The following is an 18,742-nucleotide window of genomic DNA, read 5'->3' on the forward strand; positions in this document are numbered from 1 at the left end:
TAATAATAGGATGAATTAGCATTAAATGATAACAATAGGAAATATAATCCTTATTTAGACTGTTAGATGGTATACAATTAATTTCATATAAGATCATAGAGATAAATTCTATAAATAATACGATAGAAAAAAGGTATCTACATGTACATGCGTATTGGACTCAGAATTAGATTACGTTGCTTCATTGAGAAAAATGGCAATTTAAAACAAATATTTATCCTTGTTATTAACGATCTTTTTGACTTATGTATTCTGAATTGCCTTTTTTTCTCAATGAAGCAACGTAATCTAATCTTAAGATACTATTATCGACTTTGACTATTGAGAATTTTAAGCACCAGTTAGAAAGAAAAGGAATTCTTACTGAAGTGAAATTATATTTATTATATAAATAATATTGAATATATCACCATACTTGTCTTTTTTGCTCTATTCTTCTTCATGTTGATTTGCTCTGCTTTATATTCCACCAATAATAAATGATCTCAATATTCAGTGTAGATTGCTAGCTTGTGCCTTGATTGATTGGGACGTCTCTATTTATCAATAGAAATGGCTGAAATAATGTTAATTAATTTTCACTCTCAGTGATTGGCCAAGCTGGTGTCAGGTGATCAGCTGATTACCAATCACCTTGCAATGGCATCTATTTGTCATGTTGTAATTGGATATTGCAAGGTATTTACATTATCTTGATCATTTGATTCAAACAATCACCAGCCACCAAATTACGTGCAAAATAAAAGACCAAGTTGAGCAAGAAGGATCCTACTTGATATCTTATTTTTAAAAGAGAAACAAATCACTGACATCCATAAAGCTGTACGCCTGGATGATGTACCCTGAGCAACGCTATGCTAATTGAATTGCATTGCAAAATTTTCAAAGCGACCGAACGGCCTTAATAAAAGAAAATCAATTTTATCCAATGAATAGTATCTATGGACCAATATAAGAGCAATTCCCTGACCATCTCATATTGAAGATACTGCACATATTTCTTTCCAATTATGGCTCGTCAACATCCAACCAATTAGCCAGAACTGGATGTATAAACTCATTAAATGCCATGATCAATTGGAGACCGAATTCTCAAGATATAATTATCAGCATGCCAAATTATGAGGACCTTTTGCTGTACGACTATTAACTAAGGGAATGAGCTCAGTGAGAGTGGATATACCTGAACATTGCCCTCGGTTCTACCCAAGAATTTACCCAAAATACCTTTTTTACTAATTATAGTAATCCCTGTGATTTGCCTAATTTATTCAATTGCAGTATCTTTTATCTAGAGTAATATTTTGAATATTATTCAGCCTATTTGAGAGCTTATAACTGATTTTATGTAAGATTAACTGAATACACATTTGAAAAGATACTTTCTGAATTAACTGACTTTCACTGATTGGGAATACTTTAATATTAACATACACATAATCTACACTGTAGGTTTATCTCATAATATATTTCTTTTTATAGTATTGTGGATGTAAGTGAGAAAGAGATATAAATTGTATGATAACCACTGAAGGAAGGAACAGAGGAAAAAACCCATTTAATGACTAACAATTTCTTTCCGCGAAAATTGTGTAGGCTTAGGAATAAATGTACCCTTGAGTAATGGGTATGAGACCTGTACCCAAATGGGTACCCATGTCCAAGTCTATATGGCTGCTCGATCGAAGAGAAGATGCAGCTTGGGATCAATCATATGGACAAGCTTGACTTCCTTTCAGCATACTCGCAGGTTCATGAGCTATGTAAGATAGATACTATCAAGGATGGCTTCATGGCAACTGGCCTGTTCCATATAATCCAGAGAGGGTGTTGAACAACTTAATCACTATATTTAAAGATAATACCTCCTGCAGTCAATCCACCAATTCCAATTTTAAAACACATTATAATCTGAAGCAATCGAAGAAGCAAGCTCCTACTATCAAGAAGTTACTAAAAAAAGCAGGCCAATAGCCCCCTCCCCCCCAATTCCCACAAAAGTCTGCAACGGATCAACTTACTAAGGGTTGTTAAATGATCATGAATAGCGCTACAATTCTGGCAAAGAGAATCGTGATTTAGAGGCTGCAAATGAGAAACAGGAGCAGAAAAGAAAGCGCTTTAATAGGCAGGCAGCCTATACACGTGCCTTTTTTATCCAGGAGGCATAGGGTCTTGTACAACATGAGCATGAGGCCCAGGAAGCCTCTACAGTTAGACGACATATCCTCATCCGTGGATACCACTTTGGTACCCAAATCCAAATCCAAAGTCCGCGCGGATAGGATGCGGATATCCGCATGGTTAACTACATTCAGGCTGTCATGTGATGTATATCTCACTGATTCAGATTCGTAAATATCGATTATTTATGCCTGTTCTGGTTGTAACAGGGTCAGTTGGCACTTTTCCATTATCCTCATGAAGTTTTAGAAAATGTTTAGGTACATTAGAATCCTTTGCTTTCATAGTATTTCTAGTATCTCAGATTACGAGTGACGTGTGGTAGCTACTAATAATTTAGAGATCAATAGCAGACATTGAGTGTTACAGTACAGTACAATATATATATTCACTGCTGGAGCATGCTGTATCTTCTACCAAGAGAATTACTCATGACGAAGATTAATCTAGGGAATATTTGCCTGAATTAGGATATCAAGTGATAGCAGGAGCTGAGTATTATTCATTCAATAGTAGACTTTCTTACAACTATAATATTATTCAACACTGCCAAGAATTGCATAAATTATGTAGACACGGGCTCGTCCAATTTGCACTGTTTACATATCCGCACGGATATGAGGATGTCAACTGATATCCAAATCGAAATGTATAATTTGGATATATTGCGGATCGTGTCGCAGTCTACCTCTTCTACTATACCTGTCAGAGCTGCTTCAAGGCTTTCAATGGCAAGCCAACCCTCTATACGGTTACCAGCGCGGTGCAGTGATGTGATTGTCATATTATTGGTCATAGAAGTCAAACGTCCTAATTGCAATAGAGCTTAATTTAATAAAACAAATGCAATTTTTTTGGTTGTTTTATGGACTCATACGTTTTGACCATGATCGAAAGGTGGCCCGCTCGGTGGTGGATTACGTTGCAGAATATATATAGTTACCTAGTAATCAGGAACAACTAATTAGTTATTCACCATTCAGTTAAGGTTGTTTCGGAAGCTCCGTTCCCGGTATCAATGCTTGTTCTTCTGACTGATATTTGAAATTCCAAAATCTATGTCAGGTTATGAAACTATATGAGAATTGATTACTGAGATGACATTTTCTTTCTCATATTGACAAAATGGGCATACCACACCTAACACGGCACTTGCTCCCTTACGCGAAAGAAGTACTATTGGCAGGGGAGAAACAAAGAGAGGGAGATGATAGCATCCAGTTGGTTGTCATTGATGGACCCAGCTTGGTATACCATGTTTTTCATAGACTATTGTCTAATTCAAATACAAAACTCGAAGTTCTGGACGCTCAGCCGACTTGTGATGAAGTCAGTCTTGGGGTAATGGTATATCTCCTGCAGCTAAAGCTCCTTGGTGTGAAAGTGTAATTATGCATGACCCATACATAGAAAGTCGCCAGTACTGATCTATGCCAGGACCAAGATCTGCTTTGATGGAGCTTTGCCTATCGCGAAAAGAAAAATAAGACTTTGCCGACTGGAAAAGTCTAGGAAGAAACTTGAACAGTTTCACTCGCAAAACCGCTTGGGTTTTGCAAAACCGGACGATTCAATCAGAAGCACTGTTGATCCTACAAAGGTTCTACAGAGCCGAGCCATACCTATCAGATACAATGGCCTCCCCGAAAACCCGTTTATGGTGTCTACTGTTTTTGAAGACCTTAGGAAGAGATGGAACAAAGCAAATATTCTGATGGCGGTGCAACACGCATTTTACTTCAATCACTGTGAGATTGGAGAGCAAGACTTCCCTTGGGCAGCCATCACTGTAATGGTTCCGGGGGAGGCAGATGCCGAGTGCGCTCGCATGTCGAGGCTCACAGGTGCCGCTGTGCTGACCAATGACTCAGACCTTCTTCTCCATGATCTTGGATCTTATGGTTCGGTATTGTTTTTGGATTCAGTCGAACTTAGTGAATGGAATCCATCTAGGCCATCAGATTCTAAGGTCAAAGCCAGAAGACTTTGTCCCGCGTCGCTTTCCAGGCGATTGGGAATTAGAAGTGTCCGGTACTTTGCATATGAATTGAATCAGAATCCACAGTTTGGTTTATCAGAGCTCATTAGGCGATCGAGAGAAAACTGCGACTTTCTCGATCTCGCACCTGACTATCAACATTTTCTTGAGGACTATGACTACGAGCCAAACAGCCGGGCGATCGCTCAGCACCCCCAGGACCTCGATCCAAGAATATCAGAAATACTCTTGCAGTATGATACGGGAAATGCTCGTTTCACTGGGAGCTCTCCGCATATCTATCTTGCTATTCTCAGTGAAGATCACTCCAGAAGGTGTGCATGGGAAGAAGGTCGTTCGTACAGAGCTCTTGGCTACTCAGTCTTTAACTTGTGCCGTCCGTTCACAGAAAGATACCACTTCGTGGAGGAATATGTTCGGAGAGGTGGGAGAATAGCTATAGACAGGATAGCAATGGGTAATGAAGGTTGGATAACAAGCGAGATGCATTCCTTTCATACAAGCCTGAGCTCTGCCCAAGTTGCTTTTGGCAAAAAACTCTCGTCCTCGTGCTTCTGGAGACTTTTTGCGATGTGTGAACTATTTAAGGATGAAACGAACCATACTGCACCGGATGTTAATCGATTGTGCAGGTTTCTTAGGTTCGGCTACATGGGGGAAGCAGTCAGCTGGGCAGATGTCCATCTTTGTGCTCAGATTCATGCCGTGCTGTACTCATTGAGGATCTTGAAACAGCTCCTCGGCCTTGTGACAATGACTGAAGAGCCTGTGTTGAGGTTGAAGTCTGAAATTGCGGCTCTCCCACCGTTGCACGTTATGATGAGACCAATACGCGAAATGACAAGGGAATATCCCGAAGATTCATCTGTTGAGAAAGCTTTGCAACGCTTCTTTCTGCTTTCCGGCCAACATGTGCAAACTGATGATGAAATGCAGCCACCATATTTCAGCCCAGAGGGTTCGGCGCTACAGCATCAGGGAAGCCCTAAATCTAACTGTGTGAAGCATGTTCATAGATCAAAGTCAAACCTATATGAGATCCTCTCTCCAGAATAAACGATATTGGTTCATCCCCCTCAACTTTGGCACCATATCTGGCAGAATGAGAATCATATGGGTATGTGTCCATTGATTTTGGCATATCATTAATTGTAGTTTACATATGAAGAGGCAGACAGTGTGGATAATAGGATAGAACAATTCAGCGTGAAGATCTCAGGAACCCTACTACCCCATGACAGTACCCGACTAATCCGGCCAAGCGCTCCCTTTCTTGTTCTTGCAACCGACTCCAGTCGGCGAGAGCTTTTCGCAATTGACCAGTTTCATCATTAGACCCAACAATATCAGCGTGGATCCTCAGAAAAACCGCCATCCACACATTGACCAATTCAAAGTCTCTCTTGAGCTTTAAGCGACTTGCCAATGCGAAAACAAAGTCTGACAGTTCTGACTGACCATCCTTTACTTGCGGACTGAGGGACCTGATTTCTAGATCAATTTTTGTAGGAGACAGGCCTTTGATATGTTCAATAAACGGATCAAGGTTGCCAGATAGACGGCCAGCTCGTAATAGTGTTGTAAAGGGCGAGCCCAGAACCTTTGAATCCTGAGAATGCTGGATTCTGGCAATGCGAGAGCGCTCAGCTGCAGTACTCTCAACTGAGAACTTCGAGTCCGCATCTTCACCAGCACTTCCATCTGGAAGTGATGGAAGGAAGAATGGTGCTTTTTCTGGCGCCTTTGGCGGGTCTTTGGCCTTGTTTCGTTCCTAAACCATCCTTAGCATCAGCCAAAGCTAGAAAAAGAGCAGTCTTTACCTTGATCACATCCAAGTGAAGCAACGTTTGCCATTTGCTTTTAGGAATGACACTCAGCGTAACCATCTCTTTGCTAAGTTGTTCAGTGGAAAGTACTGGTCCCTCAATTTCATCCTGTTCATCGGTCTCTGAGAATGCGGCTTCGATAAGACTAACACCACTTTCTCCAGACGCAGTTGGCGCTTGGATATCAGCGATGTAATCCTCATTCACGTTTTTGGTCGATACTGGCATGAACAAGCTCCGATTTGTCCAGAGATTGATGCCCACGCCATCTGCGTGAGCGGTAGCTAAATATTCATCAGTAGACGACATGGTCAACGCGGTACATGTGTTAGGGACGCGGAAAGCATCAATTAGGTGTCCTGTTGGCAAATCCCAGACCCGGACAATAGAATCCATTGATGCAGCAATCACCCACCGCCCGTTATTGGAGAATGTGAAATCATTGACCTGACCCACACATCCCCAGAATTCACGGACGACTTTCCGTGTCTCAATGTCAACAACACGGATCGACAGGTCATCGCAACTGAATGCAACTAGTTCGCTTGCACTGCTGTACCGTAGACCAGTTATGGCAGTCATTGGATGCCAGTCAAGCTCATCAACAAGCCGGCCAGACTCGAAGTCCCAAAACTGTCAACGAAAGAAGTTACCATCATGTCCACAGCCAGAAATGCAAGCCGAAAATACTGACCTTTATTTTCCCATCAAGTCCACAGCTGATGACGGTCTGATTCAACCCGTCAACCACTATACCAGTAACTGTTTTGGTATGCCTGCCTGTACGTTCCGTGGCAGAAACGCCCGAGCTACCCCTTGAGTTTGCTTGAACATGTCTTCTGGAAGCAAAAGTAGCAGGGAAATTTTGCCGATGCCTGCCAGATTGCAGATTGAACATCTTGATATCCCCCCCTGAAGACCCAACCAAGGCGAAAGTTCCACATTGTGAGATGGCAACGCTCTACCAAATTACCCACGAGCACTGGTTAGCAGGCTATCTCGCCTCTATGATCTTAGGTAACATACCTTAACCTCAGTCCCGTCGCCAGTTTCGAATGTCCAGCGCCCGGCCTTCTTCTTTCCCCAGAACCACGTGCGGGCATATTTGTCACCACGGTGCCCTGTAACTATACTTTCCCATCCAGTTGTGCTTGAAGCATTTGTGTCCGTAACTTTCGGATTGGCCCAGACTGGCCCGGACGTTGTAACACCCATGCCCCCATCGCGGTTCAGAGCACAAGCAATACAGGTGATCTCTGGAGCCTTCAGATCATTGTAGGACCCAGTTTGCATGCTACCTATTTTATTCGTTTTATGCCCAATGGCTCCCTGGGAAATCTCAGTATTCTGGCTATCTTTCCGCACACTGAACCCCCAGAGACTGCTGTCCTTGCTTGCACTCAGTAGCCATTTCCCGCCAAATTCCGATCCATCAGACGAAGAAGGCAAGAAATGCAGAGTCGATACTGCGGCATAATGGCCACTTCTCTGATGAAGAGGTCTGGGAACGGGTGAAAAGGGCACTTCATCGAAGATCCACGTCCTGAGCGCGTTGTCTCTTCCAGACGATACCAACACTGGCTGTCCATCCAGGAACTCGATGTGAGTCGTCCCGGATCCTGTTTCATTGAGAGATACCATATGTGCTCTTCGCAGAATGCCAGTCACTCGCCCCCCGTTGTTTAGATCCCACATTGTAATGTCGCCATTGTCCGTAGAGGTAGTTGCCATAACACCGGACCTTCTACCATCATCGCCGGCGCCAAGTCCATCGGTTCGAAAAGTGATGGAAGTAATTGGTGAGACTTTGGATAAAGGCGTCCTCAGCGGAAGAACAACCTTATCAGTTTCGACATCTTGAATGGACAACGCGCCACTCTTGTATGCAATTGCGACCAACGATAAAACGGGTGTTGGCTGAAGAGCAGTTACCGCGCCAGCATCTTTGAATGCAGGTAAAATCGAGTAGAGGATCTTTCCGGTCCTGATATTCCAAATGTCGACTGCGCCATCATGTCTCCCAATGAAAATCTTGTTGAGATACGTTGGCATGTTGCAAAGCTGGGAAGTATATATGTGTTCAGAGGTACTCCCAGCCTGCCGTTGAGGGCTCAAAGATGCATAATGTTCGTACGATGAACTCTTCCACACTTCTATGCCCTGGCTGTTGCTGCCAACTATCCACGACCCAAAAACAAGTATCCGCTCGATTGGACCGCGAAGATTTGCCGGTACTTCTAGGGATGCGATTTTCTTTCCACGCCTGAAAACCCATATCCCTCCCGGTGACCCGGGCTGAAAGTTTCCCCAAGCTGCGAAAACTTTATCTTGCCAGGAAAATGTAGCTGTAATCATTCCCGGTGTTTGAGGGCGGCTGACGAAGACCAGATTTAGACCTCGTCGTACATCGTATGTCTGCAAAGAGTACCCTACAGAGGTTGTAATTTGAAATGTCGATTTTCCTAGACGAACACACGCCAGCGGAACTGCGGTGGGTGATACTAGCCCCAATGTCTTCAATTGGCAAAGCATGTTAGTCTTGAAAGACGATCATACATCAAAGTGGTACCTACTCGGAATGGCGAAAATATCTTGGACGCAGACGTCCTCGATTTGTTCGCGACATTGTCAGAAGACAGCCTTTGTCGCTTCGCAAGAGGTTGGCCGAATTGATCGATGTCAAGAGAAGGCATTTCCCGAAACATCTATACCTATATAGGTACCGTGAGGAACAGTGACAATCCTGAGGGATGGCAGGTTGGCTATAGTAAATTCTATGCACAGATATGTTTGAGTGAAGCTGCCCTAGCTCTCCAAAAACAATTGTAAATAATATAATATAGTAAAGATGAAGAGAAATAATGGTTTCACATCAAAAATGACAATCAATGCAGGCTTCATCCATCGTTTTCTTATTGTACCGACCTTTTTTTTTTTTTAATACTAACGGAGTATGAGTTTATCCGACAGACTCTACCTCTCCACATGCTCTTGGCATTTGTACATGTATGTACTCTGTACTATGTATCTAGTAGTAGTACAAGCAGTATAAGTAGGTATTGTTGGTAGTTGCGTATCAAGAATTTGTTCATTAGAATAGTATGTGTTTACAGACTCTGTAGCAATAATCGTGCGGCCGTAGGTACTAGGAATACGGAGGAGACGCATTTGGATTCTGTGACGCTTTTGAATTCTAGAACAACCTATCAATTGAATAACCTACACCAGACCTTATTTCCTGATTCCGGTTTTTCTCCGCCCCCTCTTAAAGGAAACGGTCTGCGGCTCTTGTCCTCCTGAAGAGAAACAACCCCCGGCCGTTGCTTGCCTTTTTTTCTTTTTCTTTATTTCTGCTTTCTTTCTTTCTTTCTTTTTTAGGAAATTCACCCCTTCATTATCTTGAAACACTAGACGCAAACTACTTCTCTCGTTTCATCAACCCATAAAGACGATGAGCTATAGCTCGATTCCTGGCCTCTCCGAGGATTCCGACTTTAAAGATACAAGTCACAAGACAAGTAGCGTGCCATCCTCCAACGCTAATTCCAATCGCATGGATCAATCATCGTTAAGCCAACTCCATGGATCTACATCTACTGTTTTATCAAAAGGCGGATCAGATTCGCCACTAGAGGCTCATAATGAAAGTCGCCATGCCTGCTCTTCCAAAGGGTTCAGTGGGAGCGCATCTGCCAGTTCAATTAATGAAATGGAATACACATCATCACCCCTTGGGAAAATTGGTGTTTGCGCTCTAGATGTGAAGGCACGCAGCAAACCCAGCCAAAACATTCTGACCCGTCTTCAGTCAAAGGGTGACTTTGAAGTTATCGTTTTTGGGGACAAAGTAATCCTTGACGAAGCTGTTGAGAACTGGCCTGTTTGCGACTTCTTAATTGCCTTCTTCTCTGATGGCTTCCCATTGGATAAGGCCATTGCCTATGCGAAGCTCAGGAAACCTTTCTGTGTCAACGATTTACCGATGCAAAAGGTCTTATGGGATCGACGGCTTTGCCTGAAAATACTAGACCATATGGGCGTTCCGACTCCAAAAAGAATGGAGGTGAATCGTGATGGCGGTCCTACTTTAGAATCTGTCGAGCTTGCGCAGCATGTGTATAGGCTAACAGGTGTTAAACTTGAGGGTCCTGATGATGGGACTGGAGGGGGTGCGCCCCGGACTCAAAGCGTTTCCTTATCTGAAGACGGAGAGACTTTGGTTATTGACGGAAAGGCTTTGAAAAAGCCGTTTGTTGAAAAACCAGTAAACGGAGAGGACCATAATATCCATATCTATTTTCCCAATGATCAGCAATACGGAGGAGGTGGTAGGAGGCTTTTCCGAAAAGTTGGGAACAAGAGTTCTGAATATGATCCGAGCTTAGTTGTTCCCAGATCGATAGCGGAAACCGGGACCAGTTATTTGTATGAGCAGTTTCTGAGGGTGGATAATTCCGAAGATGTCAAGGCCTATACAGTTGGACCCGATTTTTGCCATGCAGAAACGCGCAAGTCTCCTGTGGTTGATGGGCTTGTGCGCCGCAATACCCACGGGAAAGAACTCAGATACATAACTAAACTGAGTAAAGAGGAGGCTGGCATCGCCTCGAAAATCTCAAATGGATTTGGCCAAAGAATTTGTGGCTTTGACATGCTCCGCGTCGGAGAAAGGAGCTATGTCATTGACGTTAATGGTTGGAGTTTTGTTAAAGATAACAATGATTATTATGACAGGTGCGCGCAAATATTGAGAGATATGTTTCTAAACGAAAGGCAACGGTGTGAAGAGGCCTTGGGATCTCTGGAACCCCCCTCTCCCGATCTAAGTCAATCCAAGAAGAGCGCGTCTCACCGGCATACTTTGAAGACTTTACTCAAGTCGCCCAGTGTATCGAAAATCCATGGCAACCAGCAAAGTCATGATGGCAATGAGACTGTACCGATGGAGTTGATTACTGCGGAGGCTTTCCCTCCATCGTCTGATGCCGGCGGCACAGACCATGCACATATTCATGTTAACCAGAACGCCAAAGAACGAGTCACCAGCTCCTCTAACACCATATCGCCTGCCGTATCAATGCGCTTTCCTACCGATGGTGTACCCCCGCCACCCCCTGCTTCTAAACACTCTTGGAAGTTGAAGGGTATGGTGGCGGTCATCAGGCATGCGGACCGTACGCCGAAACAAAAATTCAAGTTCACGTTCCATAGTCAACCATTTGTTGACCTATTGAAGGGTCACCAGGAGGAAGTAGTTATCAAAGGAGAAGTGGCATTGGCGAGCGTTTCAGATGCTGTCAGAGTTGCGATGCGAGAAGGGCTTGAGGATATGGATAAGCTCAAATTGCTTCGCACGTCACTCGATAAAAAAGGGGGCTGGCCTGGAACGAAGGTACAGATTAAACCGATGTTCCGAAAAAGAAAACCGGAGGAAGTAAGTGGGCAGGCACTGCCCACTGATTTAACACCGTCTCGGGCTGAGGGGCCCCACGAAGAACCCATATCTCCCGTTGCGAAGGAGGCGTCACCAGCAAATGAAAACCCTAACAGGTCACAAGCCCGGAGCGACTCCATATCTGGCGCAACTTTCTCTAGGTTCTCAGCAGTTGAAAATGATCTCATTCTGGACAAACTTCAACTTGTCATCAAATGGGGAGGGGAGCCAACGCACGCAGCTCGTTATCAATCACAGGATCTCGGACTCAACATGCGAGATGACTTGAAGTTAATGAACAAGGAAGCATTGAGCAACGTCAGGATTTTCACAAGCTCGGAGAGGAGAGTGAGCACTAGTGGTAGGTTGACAAATTTGCTTCTCCTCGCATTCATGATTTACTAACTTTACCTGGCAGCTCAAATCTGGGCCAGCTCATTCCTTGATCAAAAGGAATTACCAGAGGATTTTATCAGAGTACGCAAAGATCTCCTGGATGATTCCAATGCTGCAAAGGACCTCATGGACAAGGTCAAAAAGAAGTTGAAACTACTCCTACGAGAAGGGTCTGCCCCTTCGCAATTTGCCTGGCCAAAGGATAACATCCCTGAGCCTTCTGTTGTTCTTGCTACCCTTGTTGAATTGATGAAATTCCATAGAAGCATTATGAGACACAATTTCCAAAGGTTGGATAGCTTCTCTCGTCAAACTTCTGCCGACTCGTCTCATGGCCCGGAGAACCCTACTGCCCTTGATCAGTTTGATTCGCACACGGACAATGCTGCCTTGGCTTCGATCCAGGGGCGATGGTGCGCGGGAGAGGATCCTATGCTTTTCAAAGAACGATGGGAAAAACTTTTTGCTGAATTCTGCGACACAGAGAAAGTCGATCCGAGTAAGCTCTCGGAACTCTACGACAGTATGAAGTTTGATGCATTGCATAATCGACAATTCTTAGAATGGGTATTTATGCCCCCAGATGATTGCGACGAAGAGGGAAAGGATTGTGGGGATAAACGGCCTGCACAGGAAGGGGATCATCTTGAAAACATCGGCGAGCCTTCAGAAAGCTCGACATTTGCGCATCGATTCGGCTTGAAGAAGCGAGCCCGTGCATTTGAATCAATGCCGCATCTTAGAGCACTCGATGAAACCTATGATCATTATTTCAAACTTTATCCAGGCTCTAGTCCTGTCAAAGCAAAATTGGACGGGAGGCTTTCAAAACTGCGCGAATTATACAAGCTGGCCAAGGTCTTGTTCGACTATGTGACTCCTCAGGAGTATGGGATCACAGACTCCGAGAAATTAGAAATTGGGTTATTGACATCGCTGCCTCTTCTTCAAGAAATTGTCCGAGATCTGGAAGAAGTGCAGGCCTCACAAGACGCGAAGTCCTTCTTCTATTTCACAAAGGAGTCTCACATTTATACCTTGCTCAATTGCATTTTAGAAGGTGGCATCCAGACGAAAATCGCAAGGAGCGCTATTCCAGAACTCGATTATTTGTCCCAGATTTGCTTCGAGCTTTATGAAGCGAGGGATAGTGAGTCATCCACCAACTCATATTCCATTCGCATTTCCATCAGTCCCGGCTGTCATGCTTTTGATCCTCTTGATGTGCAGCTTGATTCAAGGCATGCCATTGGTTGTGCTCCAAGAAGGAGTTTGACTGCCCATCAAGATTGGAAAGAAGTTATTGAAACCCTCAAGGCCAAGTTTGACACGTAAGTATTGTACATTCCTCCTGTGATAAGTCACAGACTGACTGGTGCCTTATAGTGTCAAACTCCCAAAGAGCTTCATTGCTGTCAACCTCAGTGATAAACACATGTCTAACCCAGAATGGAGCCTCTAAGCTTTGTACACTACTCTTTATTACTTACTTTGCCTTTATAAAAACTTCTTTTTTTATTTTTCTTTCTTGTTGCCTTCCCTTATCTGTTCTTTTCGTGATAGGGGAGGTTAGTTAAATCTGTTGTGTATATCAATAATAGTATTGATATTAGGCTGAGGCCGAAGAATTAATAATATGGAGGAATCCAATGACAACAGAAACCATTTTTTCATCACGGCTCAGTCTCACATCATTCTCTAGTAAGCATAAATAATAAGCATTTGGGTTTGGCTAGATAAGCTCAATCTTTTACATTTGGTTGCTACCCAGGTAAGCATATCTGCTTGGTAATCAAGAATTGAAAGAATCGAAGTTGACATTTACTTTATCAGAAAAGATGAGAGCCTCTACAGACACTGTCCCTGGTACCTTCATCTGCAGGCTACAGGGAGATTATCTGCAATGCAACAAGGAACAAAGCCAGGAGGAGAAATCTATTGCCATCAACGATATAGTCTGTATTCTTCCCAGTTCTATGGAAAGACAGGAAACCACATACAGCGTGCTATATCTCGAGAGACATAGTGGATCCTCTGATGCTAACACAGTTGATGACCGTGTGCGTCTCATTAGAATCAGCACGGGATCCCTACCATCAACATTGCTGTCGCAGTATTTTTACAAGGAGTTACCTCGCCATCTCAGTCTTTTGTCCAGAATCCATGTTGTGATATCAACCGGCTCAGGAGCGGGGAAAGCAAAGGGCCTATATCAAGATGTCCTACAACCCTTTCTATCATACCTCGGTTTGACTACATGCGAAGTCCATGAGACGCAGTCTTCCCAGACAATAACAGAGCTGGCGCATTTGAAATTCATTCCCTGCGCCCAAACCGGAATAGATCAAACCATCATCCTCCTTTCTGGTGATGGTGGTCTGGTTGACATTGTTGATGCCTTCTACAATTCTTCAAAGAGGATGATTGTTCCACCCTGTATTGGCTTGATGCCAACAGGCACAGGAAATGCTATGGCCAATTCCATCGGTTTGCATTGTCCAACAATGGGGTTAATGACGTTACTGCGCGGAAAACCGAGACGCATACCAGTGTTTGCCGCTAGCTTTTCACCGAAATCACAGTATATCATCGAGGAGGGCCGTGGCCGAGCCCCTATATGTAGCGATCAAACGGCGGAGACTGAGGACCACAAGGTTTATGGTGCTGTTGTTGCGAGCTGGGGAATACATGCCGCGCTGGTCGCAGACAGTGATACGCTTGCGTATCGCAAGTTTGGCGTCGATAGATTCAAACTGGCCGCAAAGGAGCTTCTCTGGCCATCCGACGGCTTACCGACGCATAGTTATCATGCTATGATCACCTTGGCCAAAAAAAGCAAAGGTGCCAATAACCAGCAAATGGAGGCTATGGACCAGAATGAACACATGTACGTGTTGGCCACCTTGGTCTCAAGGCTTGAAAAGGGATTCGTGATCTCTCCAGACACATCCCCACTCGATGGCTGTTTGAGATTTGTTCACTTTGGCCCGATGCCGCCGGATGTAGCGATGCAACTGATGAGCAAAGCGTATCAAGGCGGTCTCCATGTCCACGAAAAAGCGGTGACATATAAAGAAATTGAGGGCTTCCGTATTGATTTTCGCGAGGAAGATGAACGATGGAGAAGGGTCTGCATTGACGGGAAGATAATAGCTGTTGAGCGAGGTGGTTGGATGGAGGTGCGCAGAGAACCACGGTGCCTACTGAATCTTATCGCCGATTTCCCTTGATCATCAACGGCCTCAGGACAGGGCCATAGACGATAGCTTAGTAGGGAGTATGGAGTACATAGAAAGAAACATCTATACAAACTACCATATATGTTTTACCCCTATCCTCAGGTTCAAATTTTGTTCAGATATCTTGCTCAGTGAAAGCACATACTCCGAACGTATCTATCTCCCGCTCGGATCGTCACGTTCGCTGATCCCACCGCACCCATGAAGAGACACGAACCCAGTTCTGTTGACCCTTAACCTCAAAGCTGACATGCTACTTCGGCTGAGAGATGTCAGTGATCTCATTATACAATGAGAACTACTATGTATTGTTTCGATGCTGGTCACTACGCGGACATATTCTACTGCCCAGTTACTGCACCAAAAGCATTCTTCACCAACCGACAAGCATCGTTCTAGGTTCCATTCACTCACAGGGTGGCATTCAGGACTCGTGAACATAGAGCGAGCTGTTAAAATGTTGCTATCCTACCAAGCCGGCAGTGTTCGTGTCGGAGAAGTAGTTAGGTCTGTCACGTACCCTACAGTTGCTCATCAAACTCCTTACTAAATATCTCTGAGCCTGTCAGGTACACATTATCTTATACCCCAGCAACCGATCCCATCTATCCGCCCCCAGAAGAGCTTTATGTGAGAGTTAGGAATACGTCTGCGATTCCGTTACGGGCTGCCTACCTGCATGGCCCATATACTCTCTATGCCGCCTGTTATCCATCGACGTTCGACCCCAATGTCGCATACAGCCGGAAGAACACCGAGGGAGTTCCTCAATTCGAGCCCTACCTTAAGGCCGGGGGGAGCTGGGATGCAACCATTACCATTCCACAAAGTATCCGTCAGACTCCTACGGAGCTCGCCTCTGCAGACCCTGGGAGTCATCAAAGCGTGACCTGGGTTATAGAGATAGTATCTCAAGTGATTTTCTCTGCTACTGCAGCCGTCAATTTTGAAGTCATAGTCGGCCGTGATGAGAAATCAGTCCAACTGCTTTCTGCAGGTGGTGTATCGGGTGGTGGGCTGCCTCGGCCAGGTCAATTACACGACCATTGGTCACCCAAAACTAGAGGGCAGCAAGTGCTAGCTGCTACAGGTATATACTCGAATTCCATTACACTGCGTATCGATAATACGGCCAGCCTTTGGAACAGCCCTCCTTTTCCGCCCTTTGAAGACGATGCCAAATCGAAACTGCAAAATTCACAAGCTGCTACCGAGACATCGAATACTCAACACCAAACCACTGCGCAAAAAGAGGAACCTAAAAAAGAGAAAAAGAAAAAAATCCACCTTGTTGTAATAACTCATGGGCTGCACAGCAATCTTGGAGCAGATATGCTCTATTTAAAGGAGAGTATTGATATCGCTGCCAAAAGGGCTCGGGAGCAGGCAAAACAGGACCGCCAGAAGAAGTCTAACACTAACTCCGATACAACAAGGTAGGTGAATGAAGGCGAACATGCCTGGTTTCATTTTTGGGGCTCTATATTTCAACATTAACATTAGTGTCTGACGTTGATTACCAGGCCAGGATCCGATTTTGCGGATGATACCGATGGAGATGATGAACAAGTCATCGTCAGAGGGTTTTTCGGGAATGCAGTTCGAACTGAACGTGGTATACAATACCTCGGAAAGCGCCTAGCGAAATATGTTTTGTTGATGACCTATCCTGATCAACCCTATTTCCCACTTAAAACATCCAAGGCAAAACCATTTCCCAACCCTTTGGCTGCACTGAAAACCACAGAAGAACAATCTGCGAGTGGGGCGTCTGTCTCTGGCGTTCATGAGCAAGGGTCGGATCAAGAAGATCATGCTTACCAGTTTACGAGCATCAGCTTCATCGGACACTCCCTTGGCGGGCTTATCCAGACGTATGCTATCGCATATATCCAGAAGTATTCGCCCCAATTCTTCGATCATATCCGGCCTATCAATTTCATAGCCTTGGCCACTCCGTTTTTGGGACTCAGCAATGAGAACCCTGTGTATGTTCGGTTCGCCTTGGATCTAGGACTTGTAGGCCGAACAGGTCAAGATTTGGGTTTGAGCTGGACAGCTCCGAAAGTGAGAAGTGGCTGGGGTGCCATAATTGGTGGCAGGGGCGAATCCGTGAAGCCACAAGAACATTCAGATCCCGGATCGAAGCCGCTGCTGAGGATCCTTCCCTGTGGACCAGCACATGAAGTACTCGCAAAGTTTCAGCACCGGACCGTATATTCTAACGTGGTTAATGATGGAATCGTTCCACTACGAACGTCGTCCTTACTATTTCTGGATTGGAAAGGATTAGATCGGGTCGAGAAGGCTAGAAGAGACAATGGCCTGGTTGGGACGATGGCTGAATGGGGCTGGGCGGAGTTGACTGGCGCAAACTCCAAGTCATCTAGACCTACCCGTCCTACATTGAGCACCACACATGCAAATGCCACTGAAAATACACCTTCCGCGGCATTATCCCAAGAACAAAATGAACATGGAAAAGTGCCAACCGAAACGCTGCAGGCATCAGAGCCGTATCAGACTTTGAGGCAGCAAGAGTCAGAGCAGCATCACTTAGAATCTGGTGATGTGCGTTTGGACTCGACGCCCAAGGTTGACCCATCGCAAAACTTGTTCAGCCCATTGAATGGTCTCCTGTCCCTATTTCGATCAAAAGATTCACCAAAAACCGCCGCTGGGCACAAGCAAACAAAGATCTACAAGCGCAGCCAAACTGTTCATACAGATGATCAGCCGATTGAAACGCAGTCGTCTACTGGATCACATCGCCCAGAAGCGCCTCCTCACAGGATGTCGCATGAGGAAGACGGGTTGTACACGCCTCCCAAAACTACATTTTTCGAGTCAGCTAGCGATTTGCTTATGCCACCGCTCCCGCCAGTGGAGTTTATACTTGACCCTGCTTCGAGGCCCCGTACCATATTTCACGACAGAATTTACCATCCCGAGGACATACCAGCACCGCTGCCCGTCAAGCGACGCACATTACCGTTTAGCTCACATCAAACTAGAAGTTCGAACGCACAACATCCATCGTCACTTGAGTCGCATCATAGCTCACATCAGGGTAAGGATGAGTCTGAGAGTGGCCTCCGCGTTGAGGAAAAGATCGCACGGGCGTACCACCGGGGGCTGTCATGGCGCAAAGTCCTTGTCCGTCTAGAACCTGATGCACATAATAATATCATTGTCCGGCGAATGTTCACAAATGCGTATGGTTGGCCGGTAGTCAAGCATCTTGTCGATACCCATTTCGCATATACTTCAGCGGCACAGTCAAACGACGTTCTTGAAGGAGGCATGGATAGAGCGAAACCGCCTACGATAAAGACAACAAATTCAGGTAACGAGGTCCAAGGGCAGACAGATAGACCTTTCCAAAAGAGCGTCCCCCCGGGCAGTTCTGGTGGCCTGTACGAGGTCCCTAACAGCAGCACCATTAATGACCCTTCGCGATCCTTGGATTACTATCATGCTCATCGAGAAAGAACGGGTGCAGGTCCAATGTCAGAATATTTCAATGGAACATCTAGCACATCAATTGCACCAAGGCCAGATTCAGCCACTGATGATGATGATGAGGATGATCCTGAGTTTCGAGATAGCATAAAGGCTACCAGGCAGCATCCAGGCGAGATCTAATGGAAGCGTGTCTTGAGTC

General features: G+C 45.0%; 5 protein-coding genes across 5 annotated transcripts; 4 read left to right on the plus strand and 1 right to left on the minus strand.

The window, feature by feature from the left end:
* Positions 1-3,309: 3,309 nt before the first annotated feature.
* On the plus strand, positions 3,310-5,239 carry ACHE_40263S (uncharacterized protein; the record flags this gene model as incomplete). Its single annotated transcript, XM_043278443.1, has 2 exons — positions 3,310-3,569; positions 3,622-5,239. 2 exons carry the CDS (start codon positions 3,310-3,312, stop codon positions 5,237-5,239), a joined length of 1,878 nt encoding a protein of 625 aa, XP_043136221.1.
* Positions 5,240-5,384: 145 nt separating this feature from the next.
* Positions 5,385-8,714, minus strand: ACHE_40264A (rRNA-processing protein UTP21; the record flags this gene model as incomplete). Its single annotated transcript, XM_043278444.1, has 5 exons — positions 5,385-5,954; positions 6,004-6,642; positions 6,704-6,970; positions 7,036-8,523; positions 8,583-8,714. 5 exons carry the CDS (start codon positions 8,712-8,714, stop codon positions 5,385-5,387), a joined length of 3,096 nt encoding a protein of 1,031 aa, XP_043136222.1.
* Positions 8,715-9,460: 746 nt separating this feature from the next.
* Positions 9,461-13,174, plus strand: ACHE_40265S (inositol polyphosphate kinase VIP1; the record flags this gene model as incomplete). Its single annotated transcript, XM_043278445.1, has 2 exons — positions 9,461-11,804; positions 11,862-13,174. 2 exons carry the CDS (start codon positions 9,461-9,463, stop codon positions 13,172-13,174), a joined length of 3,657 nt encoding a protein of 1,218 aa, XP_043136223.1.
* A 503-nt stretch (positions 13,175-13,677) lies between these two features.
* Positions 13,678-15,069, plus strand: ACHE_40266S (diacylglycerol/lipid kinase family protein; the record flags this gene model as incomplete). Its single annotated transcript, XM_043278446.1, has 1 exon — positions 13,678-15,069. The coding sequence occupies one exon, from the start codon at positions 13,678-13,680 to the stop codon at positions 15,067-15,069; it is 1,392 nt and encodes a 463-aa protein (XP_043136224.1).
* A 325-nt stretch (positions 15,070-15,394) lies between these two features.
* Positions 15,395-18,723, plus strand: ACHE_40267S (lipase ROG1 family protein; the record flags this gene model as incomplete). The annotated part of the gene is made up of 3 exons (XM_043278447.1): positions 15,395-15,585; positions 15,648-16,514; positions 16,602-18,723. The coding sequence occupies 3 exons, from the start codon at positions 15,395-15,397 to the stop codon at positions 18,721-18,723; spliced, it is 3,180 nt and encodes a 1,059-aa protein (XP_043136225.1).
* Between the last annotated feature and the right edge of the window lie 19 nt (positions 18,724-18,742).

The sequence above is a fragment of the Aspergillus chevalieri genome, chromosome 4 (genome assembly GCF_016861735.1).
Source record: "Aspergillus chevalieri M1 DNA, chromosome 4, nearly complete sequence".
Classification (NCBI taxonomy): Eukaryota; Fungi; Ascomycota; class Eurotiomycetes; order Eurotiales; family Aspergillaceae; genus Aspergillus; species Aspergillus chevalieri.